We start from the raw sequence: 13,253 nt of genomic DNA on the forward strand, positions 1-13,253 counted from the left end.
GTTATTTAGCAGAGTGATGGCATTTGGGGAAAAATGTCCTTATGTCTAGTTGTTCTGGTGTGCAGTGCCCTAAAATGAGGACCTAGATTGTTGGGGGCAATACGCCGACTCTGTAAATTGCTGAGAGAGGGCTACAAAGCGATATATAAACCTAAGTGCTAATGCTATTGCTACTTTAAGAAAAAAGACTAAGAGTGAAAAAGGAAAAACTTTACATGGAGAAATTAAACTAGGGATTCCTCAAGTTTGGTCCAGAGCATCTGGAGGGGGATGAGAAGGCTCTATGATGTTCATTGCCTTAAAACTTTTAACTATTTCAAGACTTGGAATCCAGAAGACATTAAGTAATATTAGCCTCTTGTTTCATTAGCTCCATGGTAAATTACCATCTTGGTGACATTATCAGCCTTAAGGCTCGTCCCCAGCCCAATCACATGCAATACAGGACATCTATGACAAACAGAGACTGGGATACAATTCAGAATATAACAGAATAGCAGAGTTGAAAGGAACTTTGGAGGTCTTCTAGTCCTATGCTTTGCTCAAGCAGGGGACCCTATACCATTTCAGACAAATGATTGCCAATCTCTTCTTAAAAATCTCCAGTGATTTTTCTTGGCTTGCCCTCTTACAGGTTGTATTGTTATTACTAAACTGTCAACTCTGAAGTGAGCCTGGCTGAAGCTATCTTTTCCGGCCTTATGGTTGCCACAAACTTTGGAAGGGGGAAGGGAGGGGAGAAGTAGATCGACTGTCTACCAGTCAAAACAAAAAGTTTTCTTGTGGGAACCAAGAAAACAACAAATGGCAAGTGAAGTGAAGAGGAGGGGAAAGCAGCCTCTTAGCTACTTTCATTGGACAGTGTGATCGGTGACATCTGGGAAGGGAAATATTTGCTCTTTTAATTAGGGGAGTTGATTTTCACTAGCTGTGCCGATATGATGTATCCAATAAACATGTTCTTTGAGGAATCTACCTGCCTCGGAGTTCTGCTTTTGGTGGATGCATTACTCAGAATGCTGACATAAACTGCATAAATCACCTACGCTACAGAAAACATGCATTATTATTACTGACTGATGGGATGAATTTATTATAAGGGATCACATAATTATTCAATACAGGATTAGTACCTTCCATTTAACTGAATTTTCTAGAAAATCAAGTTTGCATTTAATTGCATGTAATCTAAAGTTAATAAACAAAATTCAAAACTCATCATCCTGAGAAATAACGATCATTCTCATGCATCAATAAAATAAGTGATATACTGAACTTTGGCTTACCGCATCAGTGACATCGATCTCATACATTTTTTTAAATGTTTCCCGATCAAAAAAGAGAAGTTTTGCATTGCCATGTCCTTTCTTAACAGAAATGCCAGTAACAAGTAATTGATCATCTGGGCTAAAACAACAGTCGGTCCTATAGACAATATAATACAGATTTGTTTTTTTGAAATCCAATTTATATAATATTTCAAATCTATGTTAAAAAGATAATCGTGTTTGACAACTAAAATCAAACAACATTCCAAATAACGTAATAGAAAAACCAACTAATAAGAGATTTCTCCTGAAGATTTCAACAACCAGAATAAAAAAGTGTCTCATGTGTCTAGTTTACAAAATAAAGAGAGTTTTGAAATCTATAATTCAGTAATAATTCAGTGGGCCATAACGTCTATTTCTAGCAATATGATACCCAACCATTTTATATGACAAATGGTAAACAGACCCATTTTCGAAATCGTTTTTCATGTTTCCTCTCAAAGCAATAAACAAGCACATAGATTCTTTAAAATTAATTTGAGGTGAAAGCTAAGAGTTTATAGACAAGTAGCGAGTAAAAGCAATATGCTAAATCAATTTATATCAAAACCTTTAAAAGCTCTAGCATTATCCCTAAAATCTGGGGGAGATATAATTCTTGCTCTCTGCAAGCTAAGCAAATTGGAATGAAGCCTGGTTAGGAAGACCTGTTCTCTTCCTCCTTTCTTTCATCAGATGCCAATTTCCTTCTGAAGTTTATTGTTGAAAAAGGTGTAGCTTAAGTTTTAAGGCTTAATATTCACCATGATTCCTGTCCAAAGTAGACATGGAATCAAGGAGATCTAATACCATAAACATATGACCTTGCAAAGTATTATTCCCCCAGCCTTGCAAACCTTTTAAAGTGGCTACAGCCAGTATACTGGTATATGCTTTCACAGCTATCATCCATGAAGCAATGATAAGTTTTAGGGCCAAATGGTGATAAACCAAGGCCATTCAGCTTGGCCCAATTTATCACCATTTCATAGTTATAGCCATGCTTATGCTGGACACCACTTATGCTACATCCTTATTTAGATTAATAAGGCTCATCTTCACTAAATCCAAAAAAAACCTAAAAGTCCATGTCATCAGGCAACTCACTATTAGCAATTTAGAAAAAAAAGCATATGTACTATTAAAAAAAGTAAACTAGATTTCTTTTAAGTGAAAAGATTTTTGGATCCTTGAGGTAAACTGAGTGCAACGTTTACAACTTAACATTCCTATGAAATATTGCCTTGCAAAGTAATTCATATTTCATAACCACTGAGCCAATGTCTTAAATCAGAGATGGGGAACTATGGCCCTTTTATGACTTGTGGACTTCAACTCCCAGAATTCCTGAGCCAGAATGCTCAGTCAAGTCATAAAAGAGCCTCAGTTTTCATCCCTGTTTTAAATGGAGGTTTAAAACTTTACTAATACAATCTATTTCTTGCAAACTGGTAAGCCACACCAAAATTGCAAACATGTTGAGTTCAAGCCAAGCAAAATTAAATTCAGAAAATGTTTCTCCAGTGAACTAATCTTGATCCATTTCTGTGCATCCCTTTTCACTAAAAATTATAAAACCTACCATACTTACATGGGGAAAAAACTTGGTAGGCCACTGACCGAATTAAGAGGTGCTTTAAACTGTCTGATATCCCAGGTTTTTAAGGTATCATCACCTAGTAAATAACAAATATTGAATATCTAATGGTTAAAATGCAATTATTATATTAAAAAGCAAAGATATTAATTCCTGCTTCAATCTTTTCAATAATTTTCTCCAACAAAGATTTTGGTCCAAGAGGAATTGTAAATAATACACCTAGAGCTGTTTCAGAGAATAAATAAAATAACACAGTTCTATTTGAAAATTTGCAAAAGATTATATTAGTTTAAAATTAAAAGAAAAAGCTTTCTAAGCCTCCCCTGCCAGCACAAAAGAGGATAAAGGGATATTCATGTGAACTGAAGATTTTTTTTCTTAGAGCGAAAGCTGTAATTTCCCATAGTGCTCAAATGGGATGTAATATCTCCCCCAAATCCCTGTATTGGGGACTGACTAGTGGTGGGATTAAATTTTTTTACTACCAGTTCTGTGGGTGTGACTTGGTGGGCGTGACTTGATGGGCGTGGCAGGGGAAGGATACTGCAAATCTCCATTCTCTCCCTACCCCACTAACCTGCTTTCCAGCTCTGTTCTCCTGTGCAGGGCAACAAAAGAAGACCCAACTGATCAGCTGAGACTCAGGAGGCAGAAAATAGAAGGGGGCAGGGCCAGTCAGAGGTGGTATTTGCCGGTTCTCCGAACTACTCAAAATTTCCACTACCGGTTGTCTGGAACTGGTCAGAACCTGCTGAATACCACCTCTGGGACTGACTCCCAGCAATCTTAGATGGCATGGCCAACAGTGGGATACTGAAGGTTGTCATTCAGTGTTACTGGAAATGTCCCATTTTCCAAATCCTATTGTGGATTCTTCAGTGACAATTCTTCTGAAGTGAAGGGTGAATCTAATGGATTTAGAAGAATTCTAAATGTGGTTTCACAAACCAAGCCTGAAGTAAATATTCAACTGTAGGAAAATTTATTAGATTTTATACGGGCAAAAAACTAAATCTGAGAAGCTAATTTTAGCTTTAAAAGCTTCAATAGACAGGTTTTCAAGTTTACTGTGTAAGTCAAGTACAATTTAAAAAAATGAAAAATAGTATCTTCAAGAGAGGTAAATGTCTTCTTTGCATCATGGTTGTACTGATTTCTTACTCTCACTCTCCTTTTTTTTTTTTTTTTTTGCCCCCAAACCAAACTATTTCCTCTGGTTTTTTTTTAGGTAAGCATGTTAAGACAGCATTCAGATCATTGTGATATTATTCAACTCATATTTAACTTGTATTTTCTTCCATAGACTAGTAACAGCATGTGCATTCAATAATATTACCATACATACTCCTTCAGTTGTGGATGAGATAAAAAAATGTTATTGGCTATGAATACTGAAACTTAATGCATTTCTTATGAAATGGTATATAGAAGAATTGGGACATTTGTTCCTAAGCTCTATCAACTATATAAGGAGAAATTGAAATTGAAATGTCATCATCTTCATTTAATGAACTTTATATCACAGTCACACCAAAACCCTGTTAAGATCATACATTATATGTTAACTATAATCCTACTTTATTGATTAGCTATTCAAATCTTAACAGTTCCCTTTAGCAAAAATTTCTTCAATTGAGTCCATCAAAACTAGGAATATATCAAATAATACTCGTCTGGCAATAGATCTGTTTTGAATAAAGATAGGAAAGACAACGCTGCATTTCTATTGCTTGATGATGAAAAATATTTTGACAAAATATACAGGTTAGCTATCTGTATAGGTAATCCTCACTTACCAATTTCCTGCTAGTTTTCTTATTGACTTTCTTGCCAGAAACTGGCTGGGAAAGTTGCAAATATGGAACATGTGACAGTAAATAAGTACATAAATTAAATATATGCATAAATGCATGCTGGTTGCCAAGCACCCAAATCACAATCAATCTCTGTTAATTTTCTGGCATTCCTCAATACCTGGTTATGCCATCATGTGTGGAGACCATGAGTTACTGAAGTAGCTCCATTATCATTGACATCTGCTGCCTCTCTTAACTTTTAACTGTGATTTTTAATTTGTTTCTGAAATAATAAGTTTTTTATATGTTAACAATTTTATAGTTCTATTGCTTGCTGTTCAGAGTCACTTTTTGTCAAGTAGGTAGCCATGTATATTTGATGAATCTCAGGGATTTTTTTAAAAATACACATCTTAGGTCATTTAAAGGAACACATAGGTGTTCCAAAGGTGGAATTCAGCAGGTTCTGACCAGTTCTGGAGAACTGGTAGTGGAAATTTTGAGTAGTTCGGAGAACCAACAAATATCACCTCAGACTGAAGATTTTACAGTCTCCTTCCCCTGCCACGCCCACCAAGCCACGCCCACAGAACCAGTAGTAAAAACAATTGAATCCTACCACTGAACACATGGTTTATTAACTTACCCTCCAAACTTAAAAAGATCAAAGAAAGAGTCGTTTTCCCTTTTCATCCATTCTGTGGGTCTCTGAGAATGACGGGATACTAGAGGTCACTTCTATTTGCTATCCAATGGTACAAAGAAATGTTAGGGACCACATTTGCTCTCTATCCAATGTTACAAAAGGACATGAATGATTCTACGAGTACACAAAAGTTGAGATAATTCCTCTAATTAACTGAGAGAGGTCACAACGGAGTTAATTACTGTCTACATGACAGAGAACACATAATATGCAAATCAGACCAAAAATACAACTCTTGACCACGCACGTTTTTAGCGTTTTAATGGTTTGAATGCTTTTGTTGTTTTTTGATTATTTATTTACATGTTTTTAACAGTGTGAGCTGTTAAGTATTAGATATGTGAGATGGGTAACTATGCAAATTGAATACTTTATTTAAAAAGTACAAACCAAGACTAGTGCTCAAGTGACAAGTTCTACACTATGTTCAAACACTAAGTAATTCAACTGTAGAAATATATGCAGAAGAACAACTGCATCTGGCAAATGCTCAAATATCTTTCACAAAAAATAAATCACAATCAAGGTTCCTACAGCCTTGACAGACTAGGCCTTGACATGATCATTTCTCTGGAGGAATGATATAAAAGAAAGAAACTCAGGCAGATGACTCTTGTTAATATTTTAAAAATATGTTAGCAAAATTTTTCTTCCTTCACTGCATCAAACTACAAGATCTTTCCATCCTACTTCCTCATCTGCCAGCCTTAATCACAATTATTATTATATCATCATCATTAACCATGACTATTAACGTTCATGATAGTTTCCTCTTAATCTATATTATAAACTAGTTTGTGTGGTTAACAGAAAATCCTGATCGGTACTGATTGTAGAGATGATACTTCAAAACCTTTTAAAGAAGTATGAGATAGAGAAAGTAAATAGACAAGCCTTTATAAACCAAAACTGGAGGGATTATTTTAATGCTGCGCTATAGTTAAAATTAGATTTATCCATTATTTTTGTGTCTGTAAGTCTTTGATAAGAATCAGGAAATGTTATTCAGTCTTGAATATTCACTGAGTGATTGACAAATACCGTCTTTCAACTTATCTTACATCACAGGGGTACCATTTCAAGGAGAACATTGGAGGAAAGAAATATTTAATTTTTGAGATTTTAATCTCTTTCTTTGCTTTACTTGAGAGTCTACTTCTATAAAATGAAACGACCAAAGAGTTATCACCTCTGTGAAAAGTGAAAAGCTATAAAAATGTTTTTAAGAGCCCCGTTGATGCAGTGGTTAAAAGGCAGTACTGCAGACTACTTCTGCTGACTGACTGCCGGCTGCCAGCAATTCGGCAGTTTGATTCTGACTGGCTCAAGGTTGACTCAGCCTTCCTTCCTTCCAAAGTTGGTAAAATGAGGACCTAGATCATTGGGGCAATATGGTGACTCTGTAAACCACTTAGAGAGGGCTGTAAAGCACTGTGAAGCAGTATATAAGTCTAAGTGCTATTGCTATTGCTGTTAATGTTCTTGCTTAAAACTTAAATTGAAATTGCCAAATTCAGTGTCCTCTTCCGCCCCCACAAATTGCAGTACTTATCCTCTTGCATTTGGGCAGGTGTGTCTGATAGTTGACAACACATCTACTATTACTGGGGTTAAGGCCCAGAAAACAATATTTAATATTACATAAAGTAATCCTTTAACACATATTAAAATGAGAAAAATAAAATAAAATTTGGTATGATTCCTGCAAAAGCTATTTTACTTAATGCTATTTTCAATAATGAATTATGTTTAATAACTTTAAATTATGTTACAGCGTAAATCAGGTATAAACATTCTATACTTCTAGTGGAAGGCTGACAAATTTTCTTTTGTGACTACAAACTAGGTTGGCCTAACATTTGTGTTTCTTCTTTTTTCCATGAAGGGGCTTGGTAGGGGGTCATTTTAAGGATAGCACAATCACTCCTAGTTTAACTTAAAGGCTGCAGCAGACATAAGGTTGAAAGTCTGCTGTGGTCACTTGTTTTGTTTAGAATTCTCAGAATTTTCGATCCTAATAGTTAAGTGAGAATGTCCTAAAATCTGAAACAGTTAATACTGAAATTAGCAGCCCAATATTTAATTTCGATGCTTCACTCTGTATAAACAGTAGCTCACAGTTGATGCTTTGATGAGCATTTCTTCCTATCCACCAGTCATTGCAATGAAATTAACAGTGGAAAAATACTAAAATGATTTAAAGGCATATAGTAAAGCTAACTATGCTCAAGAATGAAAGAGTTGAAAATTTGGTAAAGGAATATTGCTTTAGGGCAGGGCTGTCAAACTCCTGGCCTGTGGGCCGGATGTGTCATGCACTGGCCATGCCCACGCCCCATTTAGCGAAGGGGGGAAAAGTCCCAATACGTAAGATGACGCTACCATGACACCCCTGCTTTAGGGTAACTCCTGCTTAACTTAATAACATCTAATTCTGTCAGTGAGTGACACAGATCCACACCTGATAATGGATGCAGCTGACCTGGGACTCCTATTTCTACTCCTTGTCCTTATCCATTTTAAGCACTTAAGTTGTAACGAAGATGATGTGCTTGATTAACCTACTCATTTCCTGACTCAGGATAGTGGTATAATTTAGGTATACAACCACCCTCAGGCAAGTGAGCAATGAGAACTAGGTGTAAGCGTCTTCAAAGCAGGACAGAAATGCCTTTGTTCTCTTTTCCCTCCCCAAGGTTGGCAACCAAGTTTTGCTCTATGAATTCAGCACTAGCTGTGGCCAACTTGTACTCAGCACTATATATAGAAGGCAATGGGGTCACTTACCTCCCCGACTGGCAAGAACGGTACCACTATAGGAAAATGTCAAACTTGATGTATCAGTGCCTGGAGCGTGTGCTTGTCTGCAGTGAAACTTGGTATGAACCTATGTGCAGAGCAAATGAATATTACAAAGGTTTGCTAATTTTAGACAAAGTGCACCTGGTTCTTTGAGAACATCAAACACTTTTTATTTCATTCTTGGATTAAACAACTAGTAAGCAGTTTCATAATCTTGGGTATTAGAGAAAATATGACAGCTGACATTCAGCTATTCTTGTTCATCACCTTTTATATACATTTATATAAATATATACAACAGCTTAACTATATATACAAGGCTAAGGATTTGTAACACTTCCAAATATTTAGCTTTAGGGTCCAAAACTAAAATAATGTAATCATGCAAAAGTAATGTACACACATCTCACTCTTTTATATGAGCTAGAGGCAAGTATATATGAGTAAGATATAAAAATATTTTTAATCAGGAGAGAATATTCCCATCCTTTCTTTGGAATAGAAGATTCAAGACCACAAAATAGTTCATCTTCTTCTGGAAAGTAAAAAAATCTGGGAAAGTTGGATGCCAAGACTGAAAAATGTCAAGAAGCCTGGGTTAAAAAAATTTTTTAAAAGTCCCAAACATTTCAGTATCATTTGGCTTCCTATGTGCTACTATGAAAATGCATTCCTTAGGGTTTTTTGAGGGGGATTTTTCTATTATTATTTTTTTAACAAGAAACCTTATTTATTAAAAGATGAGCAATTTTTTGTAAGCTCTTTCCTCTTGAGGTATATTTTAGAAATATATTTTATAAATGTGGATTATATTTTAAAATATTAGAATGACTTCCGCATATGTCTTACTGGGTTCATAAGGAAAAGTGACAAAGCTCATACTGTAGTGAAAAAATATTGTCTTCTCTCTGATCTGGGAAACTGAATGCCTTAATCGCACATACATTTCTCACATGTACCAAGCCAAAGTTATAAAGGACTACAGGTAGTCCTTGATTTATGACCACAATTGAGACCAAAATTTCCATTGCTAAGCAAGACAGTTGTTGAGTTTTGCCCCATTTTACAGTTTGCCCCATTTTATGACCTTTCTTGCCACAGTTGTCAAGTGAATCACTCCAGTAGTTCAGTTTGTAACACGGTTGTTAAGTGAATCCGGATTCCCCATTGACTCTGCTTGTCAGAAGGTTGCAAAAGATGGTCACATGATCCTAGGACACTGCAACTGCAACACATGCCAGTTGCAAGCATCTGAATGGGGATGCCTCCACAGTCATGTGAAAAATGGTCATGCCACTTTTTTCAGTGCCGTTTTAACTTCGAATGTTTCCCCAATGTGTTTCCCCAAAAATAAGACCCTGCCTTACATTTTTTTTTGCCACCAAAAAAGGCACCAGGTCTTATTTTCGGTGTGTGTGTGTGTGTGTGTGTGTGTGTGTCTTCCACTGACTCACCTCACTTGCATGCATCGCCCCCAGCCTCCTTTTCGTAGTCAGAGGCCTTCAGAAACTTCTTCTGTGGCCAGCAATGTTGGCAAGGCTTTCCTGAAGGCTTCTGCAGCCGAATACAGAGCTCTGGCTCTATCTGGAGCTCTGTTATCGGCTACAGAGGCTTTCAGGAAAGACTTGCTGGATGCAGAAGAAAAGGGATGGCAAGGCAGATGTCAGGTTGTGCGAGACCTGGCTGCAACTGTCCAAAGTTAAGTAGTGTCAGGTTTCCAAGTGATAAAATCCATTTAAAAAGAAAAGAGCAAAGTCCATCTTCCAAAACAATTTCTTTTATTTAGGAAAGCATCAAATTGGCAAAGTCTGTTGTAATTCTGGATCTGACACAACCCGGAATTATACCACATAATATTGGAAATTGGAAACAACCCCCAAAAGTCACATTCCCCCATAGAAGTAAATCAATGTTGCCTGGTATCATCAATCTCCACCTCCAGGTCTCAGCAAGGTCATCTTTCGTTCCCACAGGAAAGAGAACCATCTAACCTAAACAACTCTCTCTATCTCCACTCCTCCCACCTTAGGAATGTGGCAAGCCTGAAACCCTTACCCCCATAACCAGCAAAGAGAAAGAAAGAAAAGGAATATATAACAAGGCTAAATAAAATGGCTATGCATATGTCAATTTCGGGCTTGACAAGTAGTAGGGCATCTCCACCCCCCTATCCCCACCCTAGCTTTTTATGCATGCACCCTGGAATGGGCGGGGTCTTAATTAGGGCTTATTTTGGGGATATTGGATGCACGTGTAAAAATCAAGCTAGGACTTTTGTGGTAGGTAGTATTTTCGGGGAAACATGGTAAACAAACAGCCATAAGTCAAGAACCATCTCTATCACATTTTCAGTCTTTTTGATATACACACGCTAAACTCCATATGAAGCCAAAATCAAGCTACAGAATGGGTTAGGATACCCACAGAGCACTGTTGTCCCGTGCTCTATTTTTGCATTTATGAATGCTTTAATTTTCAATCAGAATTTGTGACTTTGAAAACTTCCCACAAAACCGACCAATAGATCTTTCCACTTTTTTTTTACTTGAAGCCAGATTTCCAAGTTTAATCATGGGAAAGTTTAAAAAATGGAATGGATGGTCTGAGCTTTGAGAACTGGAGTTTGGACTGGTCGTCCATCCTTCCTTCAGAATAAAGTGCAGTTACTCTCAGTTTAGAATAAAAAGGAATAGTAATGGTAGTCATTGCCAATGGTCTGCTTAAAGGACTAGCATTGGAGCACTCTTGCTGTAACTTTTAGTTACTAACTCCAAGGTATTAAGGATATAAGACATTAAATTTCTGACATCTCCAGGAGCTCCTGGAACAGCTCTTGATTTAAATTTTGGAAAGTCTTGGCCATTAGATTAGACACCTGATTCATCATGAAAACTTTGTAAGTTCAACATAGCATAGAAATTCCTTTATTCTGGCAGGTTGGAAGCAATTAGATTCATGAATAGAAGCTGCAGCCCAGCAAATATTTTCTCCAGATGTAGGCATTGATTTAGAGAAAAATATTACGTTGCCATTACAAGCAGTTTTATCCAGTTACAGAAATCTTCCATCCTCTTTTTTCCCCCCTAATCACTAAAAACTATAGGTTACTCAAAAGTATGTGACACAAACCAGTGATCTGAAAAATTTTCTCATGCTTATCTTTCTTCATTTGAATATACTCTTTTCGTTCCTTAGAGATGTTTCAAGAATTTCAACTACGAGGAGAATGGAATAGAAATCACTGAACCTTCTCTGCTTATTATCGTGTGCTATAATCAAAAATATGGTCGCATTTCACTTTGTCTTACCAGTTACTGCAGTATTTTTAAGTGTGGTGTTTGCTATAATGCTGCCTCTATCCATTACTGTACATCTTATCCGCCTTCCAAGAAATCTGAATCAAGAATGCAAAATCAATGCAGAATCAAATTATAATTCAGGATCATTGTAATTTATTTTGCACGTCTTTTTGCATGTGTTAGATACTGGTTCAGAATTTTACCATATCCAAGTAGGAAAAATTCCAACTTCAAACCTTGTGCAGTTTTCAATAAAGATGCTAGTTTGTAAAGAGTGCTCAGATAGATCAATTATCTTAATGCAGGGATCCCCAACTTTGGCAACTTTAAGACTTGTGGACTTCAGCTTGGAATTCTGGGAGTTGAAGTCCACAAGTCTTAAAGGTGCCAAGTTTGGAGACCTCTGTCTTAATAGGTCCTAGATGGTGGGCTTTTTCTGCTCTGGCACTTGCACTTTTCCCCCAAGATTAGGTCAGCCTCCTCACTCCTAAGCTTTTGAAGGTCTCTCAGAGCCCAGTAGGACTCCAAGGGATGGGTGAACTTGTGAGAAGGGCTCCATTATTACTAACATCCCTATATATATATTATTTTCTTTTCCTATTTTGCTTCTATAGTTTTCAAGGCTCTTTTAATAATTATTGTATAAAGGCTTAAGATGATTGCTTTATTTATTTACTGTTTTATCGGATTGTATACTGTAGTGACTGGTAAAACAAAGTGAAATGCTACCAAACTTCTCATGATATCACATCATAGAGAATGTATACTGCTCAGAGAGACTTTCCATGGCCATATAAGTTTGATTAATAATGTTGGATTTACAAAATATGCTTCTTAAAGCTTTGAAGAATTTTGTGAGAAGGGAAAAAGAAAAAAAATGAAAAGTAATAAAGTTTGTGTTTTGTCTGGTCTAGCTGTACCTTTCTGGATAACCCAGGTAGAAAGTGGGAGGTGGGGAGGTTTTACAAGATCAGCGTGTCTCAAATAGGCTATAAGTGAGTGACTATAAGCCGAATCTGGGAACATGTAAAATTATGAAATGGAAGACAAAAAAAAACAACAACAACCTAGCAGCCAAAACAAAATTATTAGAAAAAGATAAAATACCTTTGTCTTATAAAATCACCATTCTGCAAATTTTTTATCCAGAATAATTGTTTTTTTGAAAGTCAAGAAGCCAAAACTGCTCTATGGGAAAATATTCTCAGCTATGACAAATATTCTTTTTTTAAAAAAGGAAGTCCATGTAAAACATTTGGATTTATTGTTAAACTGTTTTATCTGAAAGTAATAATACGAATTGGCCAGCATGAAATAATAAACATCATTAATTAAAACAAAGCATTTGGATATAATTCAACTGCCCTCTCTTTATTTTTATGTTGAGTATGAAAAATGTTAATACACTTGAAAATATTAAGTTCTCACCACTCACTCTGTATAAATTATGTCAGTTGGCAAGTACTGATCTGTTACTTGGGTAGTATTTGCATGGCCTGATTTAGTAGTATATTTAACTGGTTCTCTAAATTTGAACAACTTCTTGAGATTTTTGTACCAGTAGGTAAGCATAGAAATTGCTCATTTGTGTACATGTAGTGGTTTGGGAAGTTGATTGTCTTGCTATCCTTCCGAATGATGTCAAGAAGTTTAAATCAGTGTTGCACCTGATCAAAAGTTTACAGGATTATGAGATAGTTAGAATCTCATTATGGCATTTAAAAATGTAAAAAAGAGGAC

At 36.2% G+C, this 13,253-nt stretch overlaps 1 protein-coding gene across 1 annotated transcript in view; it reads right to left on the bottom strand.

The window, feature by feature from the left end:
- The window catches only part of WDR70 (WD repeat domain 70), a 124,820-nt gene that overhangs the window by 29,307 nt on the left and 82,260 nt on the right, over positions 1 to 13,253 (bottom strand). The window contains exons 11-13 of the mRNA XM_087958505.1: positions 8,200 to 8,299; positions 2,902 to 2,986; positions 1,287 to 1,425 (exon numbers count right to left, since the gene is read on the bottom strand). Of these exons, the coding sequence (XP_087814631.1) occupies positions 1,287 to 1,425; positions 2,902 to 2,986; positions 8,200 to 8,299 (324 nt within the window). The remainder of the gene's footprint in view (positions 1 to 1,286; positions 1,426 to 2,901; positions 2,987 to 8,199; positions 8,300 to 13,253) is intronic.

Source organism: Notechis scutatus, chromosome 2 (assembly GCF_049901735.1).
Source record: "Notechis scutatus isolate UNSWTSFEM ecotype Mainland chromosome 2, rNotScu1.2, whole genome shotgun sequence".
Classification (NCBI taxonomy): Eukaryota; Metazoa; Chordata; class Lepidosauria; order Squamata; family Elapidae; genus Notechis; species Notechis scutatus.